The sequence below is a fragment of the Balaenoptera musculus genome, chromosome 20 (assembly GCF_009873245.2).
Source record: "Balaenoptera musculus isolate JJ_BM4_2016_0621 chromosome 20, mBalMus1.pri.v3, whole genome shotgun sequence".
In the NCBI taxonomy this organism is placed as follows: Eukaryota; Metazoa; Chordata; class Mammalia; order Artiodactyla; family Balaenopteridae; genus Balaenoptera; species Balaenoptera musculus.
Genome location: NC_045804.1, coordinates 58,516,158 through 58,541,414, shown reverse-complemented (window position 1 = coordinate 58,541,414; position 25,257 = coordinate 58,516,158). Strand labels below are relative to the sequence as shown.

The 25,257-nt window shown below is 56.8% G+C and overlaps 1 protein-coding gene across 1 annotated transcript; it reads left to right on the top strand.

Moving 5' to 3' along the window:
• Nucleotides 1-431: 431 nt before the first annotated feature.
• On the top strand, nucleotides 432-21,120 carry ALKBH5 (alkB homolog 5, RNA demethylase). The gene is made up of 4 exons (XM_036836366.1): nucleotides 432-1,229; nucleotides 9,229-9,309; nucleotides 18,800-18,955; nucleotides 19,410-21,120. Exons 1-4 carry the CDS (start codon nucleotides 460-462, stop codon nucleotides 19,585-19,587), a joined length of 1,185 nt encoding a protein of 394 aa, XP_036692261.1. The 5' UTR covers nucleotides 432-459; the 3' UTR covers nucleotides 19,588-21,120.
• Nucleotides 21,121-25,257: the final 4,137 nt, after the last annotated feature.

Below are 25,257 nucleotides of genomic sequence, written 5' to 3'. Positions count from 1 at the left end.
CGCATGCTCGCTGCACGCGGAGCCGCCGTGGCTGGTCGTACTGCGCGTGCGCGCGGAGCCGCCCGCTGAGGAGCGGCGCTGGCGGACGTCGGGCGGGTGGCCGTGACGTCGTGAGGAGCGCTTTAAAGTGCGGGCCGAGCAGGGCGTCCGAGGGTCCGGCCAGGAGTCGGGCCGAGACTCCGCGGCCGCCTTGCGCGGCATGAGGCCCTGCCGGCGCCCCTGCCCCCCGGGACGCGGAGAAGGCGGAGGAGGAGGGAGCCTCGTCGCCGTCGCCGCCGCCGCATGACCCGTCGCCCCTGAGGCCGCCCCGCCGCCCCTCGACGCCCCTGCCGGGCGGCGCGGCCTCGCTCGCGGGCCTGGCGCTGAGGGCCTCTGCGGCCCGGGGCCCGGGCGCGTCCCCCAGAGCCATGCCCGGCCGCCCCGCTCGCCGCGGAGGGTCCTAGAGCAGCGGCGTGGGCCATGGCGGCCGCCAGCGGCTACACGGACCTGCGGGAGAAGCTCAAGTCCATGACGTCCCGAGACAACTACAAGGCGGGCAGTCGGGAGGCCGCGGCCGCCGCCGCCGCCGCCGTGGCCGCCGCCGCCGCCGCGGCCGCCGCCGCCGAGCCCTACGCGGCGCCCGGGGCCAAGCGCAAGTACGCGGAGGACTCGGACCCCGAGCGCAGCGACTTCGAGGAGCAGCAGCTGCAGAAGGAGGAGGAGGCGCGCAAGGTGAAGAGCGGCATCCGCCAGATGCGCTTGTTCAGCCAGGACGAGTGCGCCAAGATCGAGGCCCGCATCGACGAGGTGGTGTCCCGCGCCGAGAAGGGCCTGTACAACGAGCACACGGTGGACCGGGCCCCGCTGCGCAACAAGTACTTCTTCGGCGAGGGCTACACGTACGGCGCCCAGCTGCAGAAGCGCGGGCCCGGCCAGGAGCGCCTCTACCCGCCGGGCGACGTGGACGAGATCCCCGAGTGGGTGCACCAGCTGGTGATCCAGAAGCTGGTGGAGCACCGCGTCATCCCCGAGGGCTTCGTCAACAGCGCCGTCATCAACGACTACCAGCCCGGCGGCTGCATCGTGTCTCACGTGGACCCCATCCACATCTTCGAGCGCCCCATCGTGTCCGTGTCCTTCTTCAGCGACTCCGCGCTCTGCTTCGGCTGCAAGTTCCAGTTCAAGCCTATCCGGGTGTCGGAGCCCGTGCTTTCCCTGCCGGTGCGCAGGGGAAGCGTGACTGTGCTCAGGTAAGCGCCTGGGAGGGGGGAGCGGCCCCAGGAGCCCGCGCTTTCCGCTTGTGACCCCGGCTTCTGTTTGCGGGGCGGGGAAAGGGGTCTGCGTTTAAAACACGGGCAGTAAGAAAGCAGCGAGCCGAGCTAGAATTTTCTATCCCGAGGGTAGATTTGACGAGATCGCAGACTTGACCCAGAACTAATCTGAAAGCATCTTTCTAGAAGGCTGGTTTTCGGAGTCTCTTTATCTTCGTGACTTGAGCAAGTCATTTTTCTGTTTTGGGTCTCCATTTCCAAGTCTGTGTTTTTAAAAAAATTAGTTGGGATTACCGTCTAAAAGTCTTTCCAACTTTGCCATTCTTGGTCTTTTTAACAGAAAACAAGTTCGTGGATTCCTTTAAGAGAGGAGATCTTCACAGAGGAAGGCCCCTGAGCGTGTTTAATTGATACACGTTCGCCATTCCCAGGAGGGGGAGTGGCTTCCCTGGAGTTGAACAGATCAGGGGTTGGACCGGGAATAGAGGGCAGCAAACTTAAAATTCAGTCCCTCTTGGCTGCAGAAGAGCCCATTGGTCCTTTGTAAGATGCATTACCTGTCATCAGGACCATATGAAACAAAACAAAGCTTGTTTCTTTACCTGGTGTTCGGCTTTGTAGCTGTTCAGCAGATCTTAGGCTCTTGGCCTGTTTTCAGTCCCAGAACCTGCTGAGAGTTAGCTCAGGGCCCTGGCCCTCAGAGAAGATTGCCTGCTGCAACACATTTGCTGTTTATGTGAAGTAGGAAATTTATTTGGAAGCTCCCTGCTTCCGGCCCTGAAACAAGTAAATCGAACGATGTACTTCAGTAATCCCCAAAACCTCTTAGGAGAGCTAGACCGCAGCTGTTCCGAGCAGCTTGGTTGCCCACCGAATTCTAGTACGGGGTCAGGAGGCACTGCGGTTTTGTTGCGAGCAGCTTAACCTCTGAATTTTGGTCGGTGCCGTGGGCCCCGGTCGTGGGGAGAAGCAGGGTCCCCGGAGCCCTCTCAGCGCCCTGAGGCAAGCGTTGTGTCTCATCTGGGGGGACTGCTGAGGCTGCTTCCGTATCTGGGAACGGCAGCAGAGCCGTGTGGTACCCGTCACGCCTCCTGAGGGGCAAGCCTGCCAAGTCAGTGGCAGCAGGAGCAGTACTTCGGCCTCCTTATGCGTCGAAAGCTAGAGGGCCACTTACCTCTCAGGTACCACCTTGTCGTGGGGCTCCCAGCTTCTCCTCAGATCTCCGTGCTGCTCCAGGTGGGTGTCTTGGCAGAGCCCTTTAAGACGGGATTTCCAGGGCAGACTCCCAGGTGGCCTGCCGTGTAAGGCAGTTCGGTGTCTGACGTCATCGAAGGGCTCTCCGTGCTTAAGAGGGTCTCTCACACGAGGGTCATTTGCTCTCTTAATGGGGTACTGGTTTCCCCCATCATCACAGGTCCTCAGGGTTGTCAGCAGGAGGTCTGGCAGTGGTCCGGTGTGTAAAGGGCGGGCCACAGGAGGCAGTTGTGACTTGGAGAGTCCCCTCCCTCCCACACACGCACACGCTGTATGGAGGAGAGGTTTCAGGTTCTTAAAGCGCAGGTCTGTTAGTGATCAGCGGGATTGCATCACCAGGAGAGCTCTCGTCATTTCGCCTTAGAAGAGTGAAGTCCCGAGGCTTTCCCAGCCCTTTCTCCTGGGTTCTGACGTGGCTGAGGGGTCAGTGTGGGCGGCTCAGCCACGTCCTGAAAAGTGCTGCCCCGGGCTTCGCACCCAGCTCTCCTCTCATTGCTTTGGGGCCTTGTGGCCGTTCTCTGATCCGGCTTTTCCATCTGTAAGTAGGGTGATGGCAACTTCCACAGCCTGTTAGAGCAAAAGGTGGTGATTGGGTGTGTAGCAGAGGGCCTGGCACAGGGTCGACCCTTACGTGGTGCTTTCACACACAGCCGTTTCGTGCTCCCCTGCTCTCTTGTCGGGGAAGGGGCTGGGGATTTGCTGGGGCCTTAAACACGGCTCTTCCCTTCACAGAGTTCACAGCCCGGGGGAGGCCGCAGACAGTTAGTTACGGCCTGGAAGGTAACCGCGGGAGGACACTGGGGGGACGTCTTACTCCGCTGTGGAGTCTGGAAGTTTTCGGGAACTTGAAGGGGGACTAGGAGGTGACTGGGAGTGAGCCGCCGAGCAGAGGCGCGGGCGGAGGGGAGCGCACGAGGGGCGAGGTGAGGGGTAGGTGCCCACTAGAGGCAGCTGGAGCTCATTGCCAGTCCTCAGAGCCAGCCTGGACCTGAGGTGGAGGTTCTGGTGTGGCGTGCCTCGCTGAAGCTGTAGCGCGGAGCTGCTCCGCTGCAGTCCTGTCGACGTGTGGGCAGTCCTTGTGGGGGCCGTCCCGTGCCTTGTGGAACGTTTAGCCGGGCCCCTGGCTTCTGTCCTCTATGCCAGAAGCACCTTCCGTGACGACCAGAAGTGTCTCTAGACACTGCCACGTGTCTCCCGGGGGTGAACCGTCCCCAGGGGAGAGCTACTGCGCTCAGGTTCCGGACACCCCCGCTAACTTAAATTCTCCAGCACCTGCTCACTTAGCTCTCTGAGCTTACTTGCTATGCAGGTGGGTGAACACCTGACTGTTAGTGCTGCCTCTGTGCAGGTCCTGCTTGGGCTCTTTCCTGAGCGGGGAGGAGGGGATGCTTGCTTTCATTTCCTGGTAAGTATCCCAGCCCAGAGGAGATGAGCTGTAAAGCTGCCGATGGAAGGGGCTGATGAAGACAGTGGTTCTCTACAGATGGGGAGGGGTTCCAGTAATTCTCATCTGACTCAGACTTGTGTTGTTGATGGCAGTGGTGTCTGTACCCGTCCAAGGCAATATGGCAGGAGTACGGTTTTATATTTAATAGTTGTCAGCGTGGATTTTAGTGTGTGGCAAACATTGACTCAGCAGTGTCCAGACGTGGGCATTTAGAGCAATTCCGGAACAGACCCTTCTGGAAGTGCTTCAAACTTCTTTCCAAACCCAGCTGGCAGTTGTTTTTTTGTAACCTTTCCATGCTGGGCCTGAGTGGGTCCTGTCTTAACGTTGTTCTCTAGAGAAATAAATATTTTTTTATCTTTTCTTATATCAGTTCATCCAGTATTTCTTTTCCTGTTCCCTGTACGGTAAATGGCAGATTAAAACAGATTTCAGATGGATTAATTGGAATAATTACCTCAAGGCTAATTGCTTACTTGCTGCTATTTTTAATCACTGCTGAGTGGTCTGTGGTTGCGGTGGCCACATGCCCAAAGACCCAGGCCTTAGCCACCTGTCTGGAAATGACTGTATCGCCCAGCCCTGAGACACGCAGTGGTGAGCGCAGCCTGTGACTTCCAGATAGCAGTTGATATTGGGTGGAGCGGGCACCCCTTCAGTTCTGGGCAGAGGACTGATCATGTTCAGCTGGTTGAAAGCAAAGTTTAGCTTTCTGGCTTAAAATAGTTGGGAATGTAGGGCAGATAGGTCTGGGCCACATCTCTTGTGTGGAATCTTCTGATTCCATGAGAGGGGGAGGAACTTCAGGATGAAGTCAGGGCTGTTTATTCTCAGGAGGAGCTCTGGGCTACGGGGTGTTGGCTGGCCTTGGTTCTGCCAGGCGTGAGAAGAAGGCAGAGAGCAGCAAAGGAAAGGAAGCTCGCAGGCTAGTGACGGTCTTAGTCATGAAGGTCAGAGAAAGCAGAAAATAAATAGGCCGTAAAAGTTTCAGGGCTGGCTGGCCATTTTGGCTGGGCCGTTGGTGTGCTGCCGCTCCTGGGGTGTGATGCTAACTCTGGAGGCAGGGGCTCATCTTTGCGGACTTTTTCCCGGGAGGTGGTGGGAATACCTGTATCCTTTGCTGAGGTCAGTGAGGCCCCCACGGCAGATTGGACCTTGTCACTGGGAAACACAGATGGGCTCTTCTTCCTACCCCTCGTTACCTACCTCTCCCCACCGCCACTCCCATCAAAAAACAAAAACCAGCGTAGCATAGACACTGAAACCAAGAGTTTGATTAGAGTTCCAGTGCCACCACCTTAGCTGTTTGACTTCGGGCAAGTTACTTAATCTCTCTGGGCCTTAGTTTGCCTCTGCAAAATTTGGCTATTGAAGTCCTAGAGTTGTTAGCGAAGATTCTCTTTCACATGACCGAAGGCTTGAGGTTTTGGTGAAGTGTCTGGAAACAAGCTGCCTCTGTGCTCAGCTGCTTCCTATTTATACCTTGATGTGTACAGAATTGGGACTTGGAGCAGGTCGGCCTTTTTCCTTCTGGGTTCAGAAAGCCCCAGGACTGCTTCATTGTGTTAGGCCATGTGTCTTCTAGGAGGTTCAGGTGTGGTTATAACTTGAGTCTGAGCTCCCAGTTCTGCCCCTGTGCCCAGGTGGCTGGCCTGCTGCCCCCCAAATCCCAAGTGAGGTCCTGTAGGCCTCTCGGGGGTGAGGCAGGCTCATGGGGGCTGCCAGAGCAGGTAGTCCCCGCTGGAGGGAGGTGTCGCCAGGCAGTCCTGGTGATCTCGGCCAGTCCCTCCATCTCTGGCTCTGTCTGCCCTGGACAGGGTACAGAGTAGATGGGGAATGGCGGCCACCTTGGAACTGTGCCTTAATAATTCCGTCTCCAAGGCTGTCCGCTAGAGGAGAGGTGTGTAGTCCTGCACAGTCCCTTATAAAGAGTCTTCCAGACTCCTGATTTGACCTGCACCTGATCCTCTGAGGAAGGACTTGCTGCAGTCTCTGTTTTGTAGATGTAGAAACTTGAGTCTTCACAGCAGTAGGAACGTTGACCTCGACACACACGTCATCTAGCGTCTGCTGTATGCAGAGATGAGTAAGGCCTTTGCAGAGCTTTGTCTTGTAGGGAAGACAATTGCCACAAGGCCGACCTGCAGTAGCAGAGAGGGTGGGGTGGGTGGTGTTGGGGAGCCCAGCCTGGGGAGTTGAGCAGGGCTTCCCAAGAGAGGGGAGACTTTTCAAGAGTCACTCTGAGGCGTAGTGTGGTGGGTGACAGCCAGGCTCTTGCTCTGGGTGCTTGCGGCACACTAGTCACTGCTGCATGGTGGGGGGGGGGGGCTTGGGCTCAGTGCAGGGCAGTACCAGCCTCAGGTATTTCCCCTCTCCCTTCCCTGTGAGAACAAAAGAGGAGGAGGCACTGGAACTTTTCTTCATGCCAAGGGTAGGCCTGGACCCAGGGTATATTAAGTTTCAAGCTGGCAGACTGGCACTTTCAAACAGTTTCTCTTGTAGCAAGTAAGTTCCTTAGCAGTAAATAACCCTCTGTGGTCTCTGTTGGACACTTTCTGCTGAAGTTTGGACAGAAGAGCTTCCTCTGATCAGGACTTGGAGCCTCCCACTCCCAGCGGAGCTTGATACTGAGGACGAGGTCAGTAGGCTGTGTCGTAGCTGGCAGGAAGTTCTAGAAGACCAGTGCCAGTGAGCTGTTCAGGTGGGGGTCAGTGAGCGCCATGGTCCTTTCTGTGGGCCTGTGCGGTCTTGCTTCTGCAGTAGTTCTGAGGCCTGGGCTGGAGGACAGGAACCTGGCATGACTTGCTCTTTGTTCTAGAGCACTTTGGGAGGTGGGGGCACTTAAAATTTGACCAGCATCTGGATCTGCTGCTTTTGTGTTACAGGATGCAGTTCCTTGCTGAAGATGGGAAGTCAGGGCCCTTGGCAGGTCCTATAGCCAAGTCAAACAGATTAGTAACACTCGTTAACAGTAAGGAAGGTCGCCTGCAACCGGTACTGCAGGTCTAGGCCTTAGAAATATGCCTTGGATTGCCTTTGCGGAACTGGACTTCACTCTTTGGGAAAGTCCCGTGTTAATATGGGACTGTCTTGGAGCCCAGATCTGCGCTCCCCTAATGTGGAGTGACAAGAGCGAGCACAGGACGAGATCTAGAGCTCCTAGCCCTGGGAGGGGGCCCAGGAGGCCTCTGCTGCAGGGGGAGCCTGGATGAAGGTTGTCCAGGACCCCTGGCTTGTGTCAGGTGCTCAGTAAGTGGGGGTGCCAGGCACCCTGCATTATCTCACTGAATTCTCATGGTAGCCCTGCAGGTGGGCCTCCCACTGCTCTTCTCCAGGGGTGCTAACCAGGAAGACATATAACTGTAGTTCTGCCTGGAAGAGAGGAGGCACTGACCCTTTTAACAATCTCATCGTTAGTCACCGCAAAGGAATGTCGTAAGTGACAGAGCACAGAGCACCACCACATGAACACCCAAGAATCTCCTGCTGTCCCTGCAGTTGGAGGAGCTGAGGTTTTGGCCCAGCATGTGACTCAGCTAAGGTGACAGAGCTCAGGTTCTAACCCAGGTCTCTTCAACTCCTCGATCGCTGTATGACATTTCTCTCTGGGCCTCCAGATATTTTCTTAAAGATTTTTTTTTTTTTAACGTGGACCATTTTTTAAAGTCTTTATTGAATTTGTTACAATATTGCTTCTGTTTTATGTTTTGGTTGTTTGGCCATGAGGCATGTGGGATCTTAGCTCCCTGACCAGGGATCAAACCCACACCCCCTGCATTGGAAGGCGAAGTCTTAACCACTGGACCACCAAGGAAGTCCCTAAATTTTTTTTTTTTGTATTTTGGCCATGCCGCGCGGCATGTGGGATTGTTCCCCGACCAGCGATCGAACCCAGGCTTCTGTAGTGAAAGCACTGAATCCTAACCACTAGGCCACCAGGGAACTCTCGCCTGCAGATGTTAATAGGTGTTGTTTGAGAGAAGGTTCCTTGGTCAGTGCTCAGTTAAAGTCAGCTGTAGTAATTCTCAGGTCCTTTAACGTACCAGTGCTTTCTTAAACTCATCAATATTTCCAGATTGATTTGACTGTGGACATTTGTCCGTAGTTATCTCACGGGACTGTTACTTACAGAGAAAATTGAAAACCTCTGGTCGAGGAGCAGCTCAAAGGGGAAAATCCCTAAAATAAGAGCTCTTTTCTCCGCCCTCCACATGGCCTCAAATCAGATTTCTGAATCAGAGGTACTTCTCTCTAGGATTTTTATTTTTTATTCGCTGTTGCATCTAGTTCTTGCCCACGTGGGGGCAGCGTGGCCATTTTGAGGAGTCCTTCCCAGGCCTGTGGTGTTTCTGACCATTGCTCCATCCACATCTTCACAGCTACCCTTGAGAAGGAGCTGATTAGCAGCTGAATAGAGGAAGATTGGTGGTCCCAGCGGCAGCCAGGGAACCCTGAGCAGGGGGAGGAGGCCTGTGGCTGGGGAGCTGCCTTGGCTCAGTGGGGGGCTTAGTGGGGAACTCGGGGTGGGAGTGCCTCATGGCTGCCAGGCTCCCAGTGAGGGCCTGTACTCAGGGAGCTGAGTTTGCTTCCAGAGTTTCAAATCGGAGAGACATTAGCTGTGAAGAGGACAGCCATCTACCCACATTCATTGGTCTGAGCAGTTTTCAAAATCATGTAACTTGATGAAGAAAATAAATAGGTGCTTGAGTGTGATGGGAATTTTTAAAATATTCCAAACACAGCTGTCTTCAAGATTTTGGATCCCCCAAAATGAAGGTTTTTGAAAGCATTTTTTCCAAGTAGACAAATTCTCTTTTTGAACCTTGCAGCCTTAGTTCTCTCTGGTGACTCAGTGCTGTCAGTGTCTGCCTTGGCCTCCTCTGCCAGCCCAAGGGTGGGGGAGGGGGAGATGCGGTTCTTATCTTCTCCCCAGGGTCTGGCCTGAGTCACTCCATCGGCCTCCAGAGCCACTAAAGGTGTGCCCTCTTGGGGACCCTTTGAAAGAAGGGCTCCTGGCCTGTGCAAGGAGATTCCTGCTTTGGCTTCTGCTTTAAGACCTGCTTTTACCTCATCCCAGGTTTTCCCTTCAGTGGTTTCTGGGCAAAAGCATCCTGGAACTTAACACGTTATTTCCTCCCACGTAGATGCTTGAACCTGTCATGTAATGGGGCGGAGGGTGGCCGTTAAGACTGGTCCCCTATTTCTGTCTCCGTACCCCCGGGGATCTTTGGTTGTCCGTCCGCTCTCCATGCTCACGTGCTCTGTGTTTCATTCCAGTGGATACGCTGCGGATGAGATCACGCACTGCATCCGGCCTCAGGACATCAAGGAGCGCAGAGCAGTCATCATCCTCAGGAAGTAAGTGTCCTGGTGTCTGGCTCCTGCAGACCTGGCTGCAGGTGAGGTCTGGGCTCCTCTGTCAACAGCCCTCAGCGTGAGGGCTGAGCAAAAGCACACGCTCCCAGTGTTTGTGGGCTGGGTCTTGAGACAGGATTTGGGGGACATTCTTCCAGACCCTTTCTCCCCTCACCTCTTCCTTTTCCTTCCTCCTTGGTTCTGATTTGTCACGTGTGCTTCTCACTGAGTATTTTTAGATTGTGCCTCAGCAGCTTGCTTTAAAAACGCCTGGGTTTTCACTTCTGGGAGGAGCAGGGAGTGAGGACAGGGGACGTAGGTGGGTGGTGGGCCGCGTGTTGAGCAGGCGCATGGCTTGTGGCTGTCCCTCTTCTTTGGCCGGGGGTCAGGGACGCACTGGCCGACATTGCCAATCCTGGCATCTCCAGCACTTCTTTCTTTTCTGCTCACGAGGTGAATGGACTGACCACGCGGACGCTGGGTCAAGACAATCCTGCCTTGAGGCAGGGGTCCTGAGAAGGCCTGCTGATTGCCCAGGCTCGTGTAGTCGTCAGTGAGCAGGACAGTGCCTAGACCCAGGCTGGAGCAGGATGTCCTGTGGCTTGCCTTATTGGTGTTTTTCGTTTAATTTAAGTAAACTTTATTTTTTAGAACAGGTTTAGGTTTACAGAAAGCTGTGAAGATAGCAGGGACCTCTCCGTTCCCCCTCCTGGTAATGTCTCACGTCAGTGTGGTATGTCCATCACAGTCACGAAACCAATACTGATGCGGGACGGTTAACTGGAGTCCATCTTTTGCTCACATTTCCCTAGTTTCTCCTCACGTCCTTTTCTGTCCCAGACCCCACAGGACGTGCAGTTGTCGTGTCACCTTAGCTCCTCTCCGCTGCGACACTTTCTCAGACTTGCCTTATTCGTGGTAACACTGACCGCCAGGTGTGTGGTGGAAAGTCCCTCAGTTGGGGTGTGTCTGGTGTTGCCTCGTGGTCACACCGGGGTTGTGGGTCTGCGGAGGAGACCGCAGAGGGGCAGCGCCATTCTCCTCACGTCACGTCCAGGGTGCAGGACCTTCCACTGTCGACGCTGACCCTGAGCGCCCGGCTGAGGCTGTGTTCGTCACTGTTGCCCCCTGTGCAGACTGTCCTCCCAGGAGGGACGTCACTGTGAGCGGCCCACACGTGAGGAGTGGGGGGTGAGCGCCACCTCTTTGAGGGCGGAGTCGCCACACAGATTGCCTGGAATCCTTCTGCACAGGAGATTTTGTGTCTTGTCCCCCACTTGTTTATTTCGTCGTTCACTCATTCCTGACAGCAGTGTGGACTCGTGGTGTCTATTCTATGCTCAGCTTGTCCCAGCTTTGGCCATTGGGAGCTCTTTCTTTTTTTAAGTACATCCTTACTCTCTGGCTTGTCATCTTTTTAACTTCAGTTTATCACTTCTGCATCTTGGCCCTTTGGGTCCAGAGCTCCAGTACATTGTGGTGGTGATGTCTCTTTGGCACGGCCCTGCCACTTTGCCAAGTCAGAACATTGAGTCTGTTTTATCATCTGTAGAATGGAGACGACCCAGACCTGTGGGACAGTCCTGTGGCGCGGGCAGAGCACTGGGCACCTAGGGGCACTCCAGACAGTGGTCAGCCTGGCGTTTCTTCTCTAGACTAAGAATATTCCCAGAATCCATCAGAAGAAGGGTTTTTATCTGCTTTTCCACTTGCTTTTCCTGTGGTTCCCAGCACAGTCCAAAACCCAGGACCCGGAAGTGAGGCAGCCCAATGTGTTGCTCCCTTCTGGCCTTTCCTCCCCAGTCATTTCTTGTCAGGTGTGCCTGGTACCTCCAGCGGCAGCCAGAGACCAGGTGGCCCACCCGGGGCGGGAATGAAGGTGGTGGGGGGTAGAACCAGAGCAGTGCCTCCTAGGTGTTCCTTCCCAGCTCCTCACAATAGCTCATCCCAGGGAAAGCGCCACTGGAGGTGCAGGAGGAAGCGGCCGGAGCTGGAGTGTTGGGTCGTTCTTCTGGCTGTTTCCTTCCTCGAGTGGTGGCCCCCGTACCTGGCTGCGCGAGCCGGATGCTCCTTGCTGGAGCTAGGACTCTGCACTGTTGCTGGGTTTTTTGGTTTTTGGTTTTTGTTTGCTTATTTGTTTATGGCTGCGTTGGGTCTTCGTTATTGCTGTGCGTGGGCTTTCTCTAGTTGCGGCGAGCGGGGGCTACTCTTTGTTGCGGCACGCTGGCTTAGTTGCTCTGCGGCATGTGGGATCTTCCCGGACCAGGGCTCAAACCCGTGTCCCCTGCATTGGCAGGCGGATTCCTAACCACTGCGCCACCGGGGAAGTCCCCAGGACTCTGCACTGTTAACCAGCTCACCCCGGAAGCTCTTTGGCCAGCTGAGCCCCTGTAGCGTTCTGAGCGAGGAGAATGGCTGTTGGGGGTGACTGGGCTCTTTGACCTTCTGCCCTGAGTGGGTCCAGGAGCCAGCCAGGGGCTGGGCTGGAAAGGAGTGGATGGGTGCCCCCACCTCCGCAGCTTCCCCAGGCTGCTGAGCTGGTGAAGTGCCCAGCTGTAGGCAGCCCACCCAGGGGACCAGAGGAGAGGCAAGGGCAGCTCTCTTGCCTGCAGAGCAAAATCCAAGGTCTCTGTTGGACTTTGCCTGTCCATCCAGCCTCCTCCCTCGATGTTCTCCCTGTTGTCTCCTTCCCACTTAAGTTAAATTACCTGCGGCTCCTAGTGTGGCCCACGCACTGATGTCCCAGACTCTTGCAGCAGTGTGGCCTCTGTTGGGAATGCTTTCCCTTCTGACCCACACCCACCCCCCAGATGACCCACATATACGCACCGAACGTTGGTTAACCTAGCCATCCTTCAAGGCTCAAGGGTCAACCATTTTGACACGCAGGAAGCATCATATACGTGTAGCTCTCTCAGCCCACCCCCTACCCCCTGCTGTCACAGCCTGTACACTTGCCATTGTGAGTTTCCAAAGCTGTGTTCTGTTGGGGGCCGGGAGAGCCCGGTTCATCTGAGTCCCAGCGCTGAGGCCGGTCCAGAGGAGGACAGCTCCGGTCAGTGAGCAGCACCAGGTACAAAAGGACAAGCTGGTGACCTGATGAAAAGGGGTGCATCCTGGCTCAGGCGCTGCCCAGGGGTCACGGATGTGGCCTGGGTGGGTGCCTGGCTGACTCTCTGTCCTTGGGTGAGGCCACATCCCGACAGGTGGGACCTGGGCACTGAGCCCGGCCCTGCTCCTCGTAGGCAGATAGGGTGGAGCCAGCTCTGCCTTCTCTTAGGTTCGGATAAAGACCGCACAGGCTGCAGAGGGAGGGCCTGGGGCCTCTGTCACCACTTCAGGCTGGTCAGCACTGCGGCAGTCTTTCTAAGGGCCTCATGGGGGGAAACGGGTGGGCGGCGGTCAAGTGCTTTCTGGTTCAGCACAGCACGGCTCCTTTGCACGCGGATGATGCTGAGTCTTCGTGTAGGAGGTGGCGCCATAGTTTCTCACTGGGAGTGACCTGCGGAGAGCCCCCCCGGGAGTGCAGTCCCTCGGCTGCAGCTTAGTGCCATCTGTTTGGGGTCACAACCAGTAAATGGCTGAGTGCGGCCTTGAACCTGGGTCTCCTGGTGCTGGGTCTTGTGGCCCTTGGTGGTTTGCACAGTGGAACACCCCGAGCCCTGCCCCAGGGCGGATGCTGTGAGTTGAAGAACCCAGAGCCTCACATACAGAAGGGCTTTCTTGCCTCTGCTGTGCCAGTAGAGAGCTGGGGGCTGAGAGTATTTTAAGCGGTAGGGGGCTACCCTCCAGGGTGTGGGGTGAGGCTGCAGCTGCAGGTTGGTCAGCTCTTGAATACGCCCAACTTCCTGGAACGTCGCTGTTTCCCAGCCCACCCAGAGCAAGCTGCCCAACATGCATCTTTGTCAATCATTGGTTCCCCTGGCAGGGAAGCTGGACCTACTTTTCTGGAAGTGTGGTTAAAGTTTTAAATGACTGGTCAGAGAACCAGGAGGCTGGCCAACTTTCGAGGTGTGGCAGTCATTGGGGTGGCGGAGTATTTGGTTTTTCCCACAGTTCCCTGACGTGCGACCTTCTAAGGGCCTTGTGAGCTGCCCTCTGCCAAGCACCCAGCTACTAGGTGCTGGGCGCCGGGTAGAGTGCTTCCCACACATTAACCCTGAGAGTGGAGGGTGTGAATTCTGTTTGGACAGGGGTTCAAGCAGGCAGTGAGCTGCCTCGGCTTCTCTAGCCAGTTTGGCGTGATCTCTGAGCAGGGATTCCCGACTTGGGAACATGAAGCATCTCTTGTGCACAGGGCACCCGAGGCGGGCATGTAGGAGACTCAGCGCTCCCTTGGGGCCGGGTCTGTGATAGGTGGGCACTTTGCATGCTCAGACAGCACAAACAGAGCGAGCATTGTCCTAGGAGCACGGAGCGTGTCCACTGGGGCCCAGCGAAAACAAACAAAAAGATGACCTCCAGCTTCGGGGGGTTGTTGGGACAGGCTTGGTAGCTCTGGCTCCTGAGCTGGAAACTGCTGGCCAGGCAGAATTGGTGAGCTTGAAGGCGGGAAGTATAGAGGGTCTCTGTAATGGAGGGGCAGTGAGGGGAAGGAGGCACTGGATCCAAACTTCAGCATCAGGCGATGGCTTGTGGCCCTCAGGGCCTTCTGGTTGGTGGCCAGGGCACCCAGTCTCTTGGCGTTCAGGAGGCCCACAGGCCTTCATCGGGTTGGCCTTCGAGACTTGTGTTCCTGCATGATTCACCAGAGGAAACGGCTCAAGGCGGTGTAAATAGCCTGTTTCTTCGCTGCTGGTCAAGTGGAGCTTGCCTCACAGTGGGCTGAAGTTTGGAAAAGCAGCTGGAGAGTCACTTGCCAAATGTTAACCAAAGCTGGTGTGTGCTAGGCTCTGTGCTGGTGCTGGGAAAGTGGTGAGTGTGGTCTCTCCTCATTCGCTTTACCTTTGGGGGAAGGTAAAGGTTTAGCGCCTCACCGGGGGCTGGTCAGGGAAGGCTTTCTGGAGAGGTGCCGCCTGAAGGCAGTCAGGGGTGGTGTGTGGGCCTCAGGCAGGCTTCGAAGAGGCTCAGGGGCAAGGACGGGTCAGGCAGAGGCGCCGTTCCTCACAGAGGCTCCGAGTGGGGAACACAGTGGAGACGGGGGGTGGGGGGGCGGGGGACGCGGGGGACACCCAGTCGGAGCTCGTCAGAGGGCTCGCTGCTGTGCGGGGGGGGTGTGGAGGGCCCTGGGGAGCACCGAGGCCTGGGAGCAGCAGGTGGGGGCTCGTTTAGGAGAGACTGCCTGTGGGAGGCTGAGCTAAACGGCCTACGGGGTCATTCGGCCCAGGGGTCCCTGGGGTCAGAGGGAGGCGCTCCCGGAAAGCGGAGCAGCCGAATGCAAGGCTGTGTGTGTGGATGAGCAGAGGGTGTGCTCTGGGCTTTGTCCCTCAGCTCTTGGTTTCCCTGATCCCGGCCAGGCCTGAGATACAGCCCCCACCGGGACACCTGCCTGCCACTGCTTGTGTCTCCATGATTTTTGTCCCGGTACCAAGGACTACCCACCTTTGTTCCCAGGGAGTCCAGGGATTGGGTGTATCCACAACCTGCCTGAGGAATAAGGAGGCGGTGAGGCCGCCAGGGATGTGACTGGCTTGGGCTCTTGGCCTGGCTCTGTCCCTTCTTCGCTGAATACAAGTTGGTTACCTGAGCCCTGTGTTCTTACCTGAAAATTGGGGCCATCGCGATGCTGGAGATGGTTAAACTCGAGACTGCTGTGTGTGCTTCTCCTCGGCCCTTCCTCACCGTTGCCCCCTCCGATCTCGATGGGGCAGGCGTAGGGATAAGGACGGCTGTGCTCGGTCAGGTGCAGCGTGAGGAAAGGGGAGCCCAGAGCCATGGTGGTCAGCAGCCCCGGTGCGGGAAAGCAGGCTTGGTGTCAGGTCTCCTGGTGTCCTGGAGGACAGTGAGCCCTTACCAGGGCTTGAACTGGGGGATCCCTGAGCACCCTGATCGTGGCCCTGTGGTCTGGCTGGCGTCTGTGGAGCCCTGGGTTACGCGCATGTGGCGTGGATGGCGTGGTGGTAACCAGGCTGGGCGATTTGGAGAGGCTCCCCTCGGGGACTGGGAGTTTTGTTGGCCTGGGTCGGGGGAGGTCTGCTGGGAGCCCAGGACCATGTATGTGCTTGGGGTGCCCTTTCTTTGGGTGATACACTCGGGTGTCCTTCAGGCTCCTCTGACCATAGCAGGCTGCTGCACCCGTGTCAGCACTGCCATGTGGGGAGAGCAGGGCAGGAGTTGGAGAGAAGCATGTGGTGTTGGTGGGAGCTGGGAGGCGGTACTGTTGCAGGAGGGACGGGTGTGGGTCTGGGCTGTGCGGGAGTCTGATACTTAGAGGGGCAGGAGCGTAGGCCTTGGGGCCCAGGGCACTCGTAGGCGAGGAGTACTCCGACAGGCCTGCCTCACCGCGCCCTGCCTGCTCGCTCCGTTGGGAAAGCCAGGCTTTGTAGCACAAGGGTGCTTGGGGAGGGCGGAACCAGCAGTTGTGGGTGGTTGGCAGCAGGGCCTGAAGTGCAGACTGGTTCCCCGTCTCCCAGAAACGGCGGTCTGCCTCTGCCGGGACAGCTCTCTGCCCTGCCGCGGTGAAGAGAGGCTGCCTGGGCTTCAGGGGCATCCTGGGGTAGCAGCTGTGTGGCTGAGGCCAGTGACTGCGCCTCCGATTTCGCACTCTCCCCTCCCCCTCCCCCCCCCCCCCCGCCCCGCCCCACCCCGCCCCGCCCCGCCCCAGCAGCTTCTCCGCAGGAGTCCGTGATTGATAAAGGAACGTGAGGGCAGCACCTAGACAGTCAGTCTCCTCCCTTCCTTTCCGGTCACGTGTTAATGTCACCTTAATGCTTGGCCATCCTCCCTTGGTTCCGGCTTCCCGGTACCTAGGCCCAGTCCGTGCTTTGTCCTGGGGGCTGTCCCAACATACCTGGGGTGCCTTGCCGTGACCCCTGGATGTTGGCTCAGATCTGTAAGGAACGTCTTGGTTCCTATTACCACCCGAGGAGGCGCAGGCCCAGACCTTACTGCTAGAACTGGGCTTCCTGCCTCCAAACCTGTGGCTCTTGTCTGCTGAACCCTGGCCTGCTCCCTGGGAGCTGGCTGCCCTTTAAGAGGGGTGTGCTCTGAAGGCACACTGCCGGGGGGCTCTGGGCTGCGCATCTGGCTCTAGCCCTGCTTCTTGCAGCTTGGTGGCTTTTCGAAAGTAGAGCTCCTCCAACCGTGCTGAGATGTACTTGTAACAGCCCCAGGGAATGTGTCGGGAGCCATTTCGGGCCCCAGAGCTCCTACTGCCCCCAAAGTGGGTGCGGGAGGCTGAGTTTCTGGTGGGGCCGCTTCTGATCACCCCTTCCCTGAGGGCTGGCCCTGACGGTAGCAGAGCTGTTGTGCGGGAAGCTGCGCCTTCCGTCTCTTTCTCTCAGGCAGCTGGAGGGACGCAGAGCCTGTCCGTGTGCCTGGCTTCTGTCCGCTCTCAGCTGGTCCCACCTGTCTCCCCAGCCTCCCCAGCAGTCCCGAACCCACAGCGAGGGGCCCCCACCACTGCCCCTGGCTGCCCGGGCCTGCCGCCCTAGTCACAAGCAGCTCAGGAAGGGCGGGCCCCACCAGGGCTCAGTGTGTGCCAGCCGTGCCTGCGTGGCAGGATGTGCCTTCCAGCCCCGGAGGTGTGTGGGCCAGGCTCTCCTCTTGGTGGCGCTGCTCTTCTCTGGCCGTCCTCACTCACCCGAGGAAACCACTTCACGGTCTTGGGCCGCGGGTCCTGCCCACACAGGCTTTTCTGCCCTGGGTGTGTGCTCCCGGCACCCGCGGGGTCTTCGGGTCAGCTTGGCTTGGCAGTGCTGGAGGGGTGCTTTCCTTCCCGAGGCTTCAGACCCTGGAGTCCTCTGAGTCGAGCTTTCTGGCTCATGTCACATTTGGTGTGAGCTCTCAGTGCAGGGATCTGAGGCCTGGCCTGGTCGACGAGAGGTCTCGGGGCTTTGGTGATTCTGGTTCCCACCCTCAGGTCTGGGTGTGCCCAGCACCACCTCTCTTCCCAGTGCCCCTCGAAAGGATCCTAGCCTTGAAGGAGGCGACTTGTCTTTGGTCTCTAGACCCTCAGAACTGAAAGAGGCCTTTGCTCAGATGGGGAGACAGGCCCCGAAAGGGATGGTGACTAGCCCATACTCTGAGTGGCAGCCTCAGGGCTGGGTCTTCTTCTTGCTCCTAGGTCCTGTATCCTGTAGCCCGGGGTCCCCAGAGTGGAGGCTGAGACTGGTGGGCCAGTAAGTGCAGCTGGGCCCCTCTGGCTTCCCCGTCTAAGAGGCCTGGAGTCTCACCTGGACTAGACTTTTCTCCCAGGACTTCCCGGCACACGTGGCTTCCCTCCTAACTGACCTAGTCTTCTCTTCTGTTACGAGGACCGGACGCAGCGTTCCCAAGAACCCAAGGCAGCTCTTGGGTTCCGCTTCTGCTCTCTTCCCCCAGCGTTCTTGTGAGGATGTCCTGTGAGGTGCCACAGCACCTTCTTCCTCAGAAGCCAGTTGTTCCTTTGTGGCCAGCAGCCCATGGGAAAGATGCCTCCGGGGCCTTCTGCCAGCTGTGCCCCCATCACTCCCCGCCCCAGGCCTCTCTCTTGCCCCCTGCTGCCAGCGGCCTGACTTGCCGGCCTCTGTATCACACAAGAGGCCTCGGGGCCTCTTTGAGGCTTCCCAGGCCAGCTTCCTCCTGGCCTGACTTCCTAAAGGACTCGGATCGCCGCCCTGGGCTACCCCCACCCAGTTTCTCCATCCCTTCTTCCCCCTCCATACTTGCACGCTTTTCCTCGACTGAGCGGTGTGTTCCAGTGCTAGGTGGGGGCTTTTCCTTCAGAAGCCCTCTGGCCTTGGCTTGGTCAGTGTCCCGGAACCAGCAGAAGCTGCCAGGTGGCTGTGGTGGGACCAGAGCCAAGCGTGAATGTGGGATTGGGTCTGGGCCCTCCTCCTGGCTCTACCACAGCCTCGGTGTCCCCATGTAAGGGTAGGGAAGCTCTTACTCTGTTCTCCTCCAGTCCTTCCACAGGCCTGGACCAGGGGAACCTTCTTGTCTGGTGTTTCAGGCAGGGGTGGATGTGTCTGTTGGAGTGTGTTGGTGCCCACCAGTGGGGCCCTCAGTCCTCTGGCAGGCGCAGTAGCTGTCCCTTGAGAATCTCTGGGCCAGAGGAGGGTGAGGTGGGGCTGCCTCGTCCAGCTGAGAGAGCCCTGGGATCCTTCCCCTGGGGCAGCAGGTCATTGGAAGTCTCCAAACAGAAGCGATCCCGTCCCTGACTCCTAAGCCTGAACTTGGGAAGGACGGTCTTTGCAAGTCAGCTGGACCAATTCCTAGTTGAATCATGAGGAGACTGAAGCGCAGAGCAGAGACTGCTGGCCTTCACCTAGCCCGGCCAGAGAAAGAATTGGTCTGATGGGGCCACACCCTCCCCAGAGGCCCGCTGGTGACCCCACGTGCATTTCCTTTGCAGGACGAGATTAGATGCACCCCGGTTGGAAACAAAGTCCCTGAGCAGCTCCGTGTTACCACCCAGCTATGCCTCAGATCGTCTGTCGGGAAACAACAGGGACCCCGCTCTGAAACCCAAGCGGTCCCACCGCAAGGCAGACCCTGATGCTGCCCACAGGTACTCGGCTGCTGTCCCTCAACACAGGCCAGCAAAGCAGCGCCGCGGCCCGGCTGCAGGGCGAGATGGGTGGGAAGCCTGGGGTAGGTGGTTAGGAGCCGGGCACTGTCCACCTTTCCAGTGCCTTCTGTCTGGTTCCTGGGGTTGGTGGCATTCTCGACTAAGCCCTGGCCATCCGCCTGTGGGAAGGTTGTGTGCCTTCCCATGCCTTCCCTGGTTCTGCTCCCTGACACACGCTCCGGTGGGTTCCATGGGACGTTAGGACGGAAGTGCAGGACTCGGAAGGTCGCAGAGCAGGCGCCCGCTTCAGAAGGGTCTCTGAGGGAGCTGTTGGAGCTGAGACTGGGAGGCTGGGGAAGGTGTGTGGGAGGGGCCGCCTGGGCCAGGGGTGCCGCATGGGCTGGGACCCTGGGCCAGTCCCTGGGTAACGCCTCCCCCACCCCCTCCCTCACAGGCCTCGGATCCTGGAGATGGACAAGGAGGAGAACCGGCGCTCGGTGCTGCTGCCCACACACCGGCGGAGGGGCAGCTTCAGCTCGGAGAACTACTGGCGCAAGTCCTACGAGCCCGCGGAGGACTGCCCGGAGGCAGCGGGCAGCCCCGCCCGCAAGGTGAAGATGCGGCGGCACTGAGGCCTGAGCCTCCGGGACTCGGCTTGATCCTCACTAGCTGCCCCTCCTTTTGTTTCGTTCTGAGGGTTTTTTTTCCTTTTCTTTTCTTTTTTTGATTCTTATATTTTCTTTCCGTGGTTTGTTGCCTGTTAAGGCTGAAGAACAGAATTGGCCAGAACCTGGTTCTCATGTTCTTGGTTTTCCTCCTGGATGGAAAGGCTGTTGGCATCTGTAGGCACAGAAGCTCACGCTGGAGTGGCCAGTGGAGGCATGGGGGGCAGCTGTCCTCACGTGGGGCTGTGTCAGGCTGGGTTTATTTAAAAGCAACAAAATGTTTTGGTTTAGAAAAATTCTTGTTTTGCTTTCAATGTAAATCTTCTTAGTGTTGTAAATGAAGTTCAGTCTCCTCCCCCTCTCCCACTGCCGTCTGATGGGTTGAGGTCTTGCCGGCTCTGCAGGGGGCCTGCTGCCCTCCCACCCCTCACCTGCTCTCCAGGCCCCAGCAGCTCACGCAGATACCCCCTCCTCCTGCAGCAGTTGTTAGGGATGACCGGGCAGAGGCCTAGATCGTGCCAGCCCCTGTTGCCCCAGAGCTGTTCAGTTGGCTGAGACCCCGGGCTTCCTGCATGCCCTCTGGCCTGCTCTGCCCACGGGTCCCTGGGCTGCCCAGGGGCCGGCTGCAGTGGTCCTGACCTCTTGCCAGGGGCCCGCCTCTTTGCTGGGTTGCTCCTTTTAAGCATACATGTGTGATTGTGTGGAACAGTTAGACTTCCCGTGTTGGGGCAGTTTTAGGAATTGTTTCTAGCTGGAGGGACTGGTGTCCTTCTGAGTCTAGCGTTTGGGCTATGGAAAATTGTTGTGGTGTGTGGTAGGGTTTTTGTTTTCTTTTGTTCTGAGTTTTCATTTTTCCCTTTGGTCTCCTGGCTTTTTCCTTTCCCTTTCCTTTCTTCTCCATCGGCCCTCCTTGGGCCTTCTCCCTATGTCAATCCCCATAGGAAGCTGCCCGCCCCCTCTCTCCGCCTGCAGCATGCACCCAAGGCCAGAGCTCAGGCCTGCAGACTGGGTTGGTGCCTCCTCCGCCTCAGGGGCATGAGAGCTGGGGAAGGAAGGGTCCTTTAAAAAATAATAATGAAAGGGAAGAAATAAGTGAAGTCTTTGGCAGTTTCCACCCGCTCAGATCCTTGAAGGCTGCAAGGTTTTGCTGATCTGGGTTCATTAGGAATGTCCTCTTGCCAGCCAGAGCCAAGACCCAGGCCTGCTGAGAGCAGAGGCCCTCCCAGTCCCCAGGCTGCTACCACCCTAGGGGGCTAGTCTTACAGAAGAGGCTGCAGAAAGCTGGGGGCAGCCACCATCAGGAAGCCCCTCTCCGGGGCCAGAACTCCTTCGCCAGTGTGGATTCCTCAAGTCGGGACTGCATAACTAAAGCAGTTGCAGTTTTATTATTATTTTTTTTTTTACAGCTTTTTTCCCAAAAATGATTTGTAGTTGTGTGTGCAGCACTTTGCCCTGATATGTGTGCTCTACAATAAAAACCAAATCTAATATATTTTGAAACAGTTGTCTGATGCTGTCGTAAGAGAGGACTTGCCTTTGGTTCTTCCTTAATCCCTTTGTTTTGCCCTGAAACTCTGAAGGGGGTGGGGGGGCAGAGTTCATTGCCCACCGAGGCCCCAGAGGAGAGGAGCAGTTGCTGACGCAGGGCTGAGGACGGGCTCGCCCACTGTCCTTTCTCCAGCTGCAAGGAGGATGGACTTCGTAAACCGTATGTCCAGCTGCCCAGGGCACCGTGGGCCCACAGGAGCCAGGATCCTACTGTGCTGAGTTCTGGAAGTCCGTCTTCCTTGGGGTGATCAGAGAGGCTGCGGGCCAGTGGAGGAGGAACAGCATGAGCAAAGGCAGGAGAGGGCCTGGCCTTTGTAGAAAATACGTAGGTGGTTTTGCTCATTAAACAAATTCTTGAGTTCCTACTGTATGCTGGCCAAGCCCTTACTGTGGCCCCATAGTGAGGAAAACCCTTCCAGCCGCTGCTCTCAAGAAGAGTGCGGTAGAGCTGTGGGTGCAGATCCAGGCTTGAGGCAGAGGGGTTTGGGTGGACTAGGGGTGGGGTCCAGGGCGTCTTAGTCCCTCCGGATCCTGGACCTGGCTCCCGGGTTCTGGTCAGGGGCTTTGGTCTAGAGTCTCCCTCATTCACTTCCAGTGCCCAGAGCCAGTCTGCTTGGCCAAATTCTTGCTGTGAAAACCTGGCAAGGCACTTAACTCCCCATTTAACAGGGAGGGGAGAGTCCAGAGGGAGCAAGTGAGTGGCCAGGGCTCAGGCCTGCAAATCAGTGACAGGATGTGAAGTGGGGGTGAGGTGGGCAGAGCCTCCTTGGGGTCTGTGGCCAGTTGGGCCTGCAGGGGTAGCCACTGGGCTGGGCGGATAGGGCCCTGGATGCCCCGGAGAGGAGACATTGGAGCTGAGGGAAAGGTCACCCACACCGTGCCTGGGCCCCTGACTCGGGTCACGGGATGGGGGCTCGTGCGGAGGGCTGGGGAGCTGCGAGGGATTCTCCACTGCAGCTGTGACAAAGCCAGACCTGGGTTCTTCCTAGTCCCCGAGTGAAGGAGGCCTTTCGCCTTGAGGACTGAGGGATGAGGCCAGAGGAGCGGGGTCCAGCCCTCGGAGGTGCTGCTGTGTCTGGCGCAGGTTTCTGTCCCCGTACGGCGGCTCCATGGCACCCCGTCTCTGGGACTGTGAGAATCCTCTGAGTAGTCCCCAAGCAGATGGGGGGCCGTATCCGAGTCCCTGAATCTGACTGTCCCCAGCCCTCTGCTGGGGCACTAGCGAGCTGTGTGGGCCATGTGCTGAGTCCCATCTCTGCTCCCAGCCCAGGCTTGTATACAGTAGGTGCTCTAACAACACCTGGTTCCAGCCCTTCCCACCTGGGGAGCCCATCCCATTCCTATAATCCTGTTGTGTGGTGGGGGAAACTGAGGCCCAAAGTCACATTCATTCATTCAAAAAATACAGGTGTACGACTGTGCTGAGCTCTGCTGAGGGTACAAGACAACCTGGTGTGTGTCACACACACACACACACACACATAAGGTTATTGTAGATCGTACTCATAGATGTGCAGCACATAAATTACCAGTAATAAAAGAGTACTCTTTAAGTTCTGTTTAGCCAGTTGTTTCCCACAGAATGCTTTTATTGATTTTTGTTGTCGTTGTTGAGTTCTTGTATTTGTAGCTTGCCTGTGGTGGTAATTCAGCCACAATATGGTAAACGGAGCTGCATCCCATCTGCCTGTATTAGTTTCCTGTGGCTGCTGAAACAGATCGCTACATGTCTGGGGGCTTAAAACAACAGACGTTTATTTTCTCACAGTTTGGAGGTCAGAAATCCAAAATCACCACCACTGGGCTGGAATCAGTGTGGCAGGCCTGTGCTCGCGTCTGACAGCTCCTGGCGGCTGTTGACATTCCTTGACTTGTGGCCACATAACTCTCGTCTCTGCCTCCGTGGCCACACGGCCTCCTCTTCTGTGTCCCAGATCTCCTCTGCCTCTCCCTCATTACAGCCTCCCTGGATAACCAAAAATAATCTCCCCATGTAAAGATCTTTAGTCACATCAGCAAAGTTAAAAAATGTTAAAAAAATTTACATTCCAGGAATTGAGACCTGATACCTTTGGGGGCCACTGTTAAGCCTACTACTACCCTGCTCTCTTCCCAATAAGTTTGTCGTTAAATTTGATACGTGACCTACTGATTACTCACTGATGAACAGATTGTTAGTGGGATTGAAATGTTTCAGCCTCAGTATTACTTTTAAATCTGCATCATTAATATTTTCTCCACCCATTTCTTAAGTCTAGACCTGTGCTGTCCAATACATTAACCACTGGAAGCGTGGCTGTTGAGCACCTGAAAAAACGTGGCTGGTTTGAATTGAGTTGTGCTTTAAGTGTAAAATACACACCAGAATTTGAAGAGTTAGTACAAAAAAAGAGTGTAAAAAATATCATTAGTTACTTTATATTGATTACATGGAAATGATAATATTTTGGACATACCTGGGTTAAATAAAGTATGCTATTTAATTTTACCTGTTTGCTGTTACTCTTTAAGTCTGGCTACTAGGGGAGTTTGAAATTACATGTGTGGCTTGCACTGTGTCTCTGTTGGAGGCACTGGTCTAGAACATGAGCGGTAAACCCAGCCTGATTTGTGGCCGTGGAAACATTCCCTTCTGGCTGGTTCCAAGCACAGCCGCGAGCGCCGTTATCACAGTGTCTCCACCGCACAGATGCAGCCAGTGTAATGCAGAAGAACAGACAGGAGGGAAACGAAGTAAACCAGGAAGTGCTTAGTTCTGAACTTTACCTCTGTTTTCAGTGTAAGTTAGTTTTTAAACAATGGCTGTGTTTAACAGCTGGCTCACAAAGATTCTTAGACCGTGACAACTGGCGGTTGCAAGCGGCTCCCCACGGAGGGCTTTGCGGAGAGGAGGAGGTGGTCAGACTTAGTTAGGGTCCTGCAGGCTGCTGTGTGGAGAGCAGAGAAGGGAGCGTGGCAGGCACGGCACCTGTAGAGATTAAGGGGCTCCAAACCGAGGGCTGGGGTCTTCCAGCTGTGGGTGTCGGGGCGTTCCCTGGCGCACTCCCTCCGGTGCCCACGGTGCGGCAGCAGAGTCCCAGCGATGGTGCCTCGGAGTGGGCGGGGCACAGCCCTCCCTTGGTTTGGATGGGGAGCTGAGGCCCCAGGGGCAAGAACTTGGGTTCCCCACTGCTGCCACCCTGCTCAGCCAGGGCCCCCGGGTGAGCGGCTGTGCAGGGCGGTCCAACTCGCCGGGCATTGTCCCCCGAGCCTTTGCGCTGCCAGTGGCCTCTGCCTTAGGCGGCTCCTGCTGGAAGCCACGTTGTGGGACAGGGCTGCCCTGGGCTCCGTGGACCGCTGGCTTCCCTCAGCACAGCCCAGGGAGCTCTGTGTGGCCCACTGCTGCCACCCCAGGCTGGGAGGCCAGGACTGAACTCCCTAACTCCCACCCTCTCTGGACTCGTTGTGAGTGAGGCCCTTTACGATCTGTCTCATTTAATTCTCAGCACAACCTCTAATACCTCGCTTGGGGCCCGGGCTCATATCCTGACTCTGCCATGTACTAGCTGTGGGACTCTGGGCAGGTTACTTAAATCTCTCTGATCCTGGTTTCTTCCTCTGTAAAATAGGCATAGAATGAAAGGAATGACTGGTGCCTGGTACAGATCAACTGCTCAGTGTTAATCAATGGTAGCAATTACTATTCACCCCCATCTTGCAGAAGAGTAAACTGAGGCCCAGAAAGATGAAATGGCAGAGCAGGATTAGAACTTGCAGCCACAGAGACGAATGAAGCACAGAACCCCACCTTCCAATAGGCCTCTGAGAATCTCCTGGAGCCTCAAACCTGACACCCCTGCAGGGGGCCGGTGCATCCAAATCCCCAGGTCCTGTGACACAGCGTGAACCGAGAAAAGCACAGTTCAGACCCAGGCTCAGGGCAAGTGTGAGGCCTGGCAGCCCTGCCTCTGGAGAGGGAGCCCTGGGCTGGAGGTCCAAAGACCCCTGTGTGGTGGTCCCCCACGTGACCCTGGGCAGGTCACTTCTCTCTGAGCCTCAGGTTCCTCCCTTGGAAAACGAGGACAGGCTGGGTCTGGCCCAGCCTCCCGC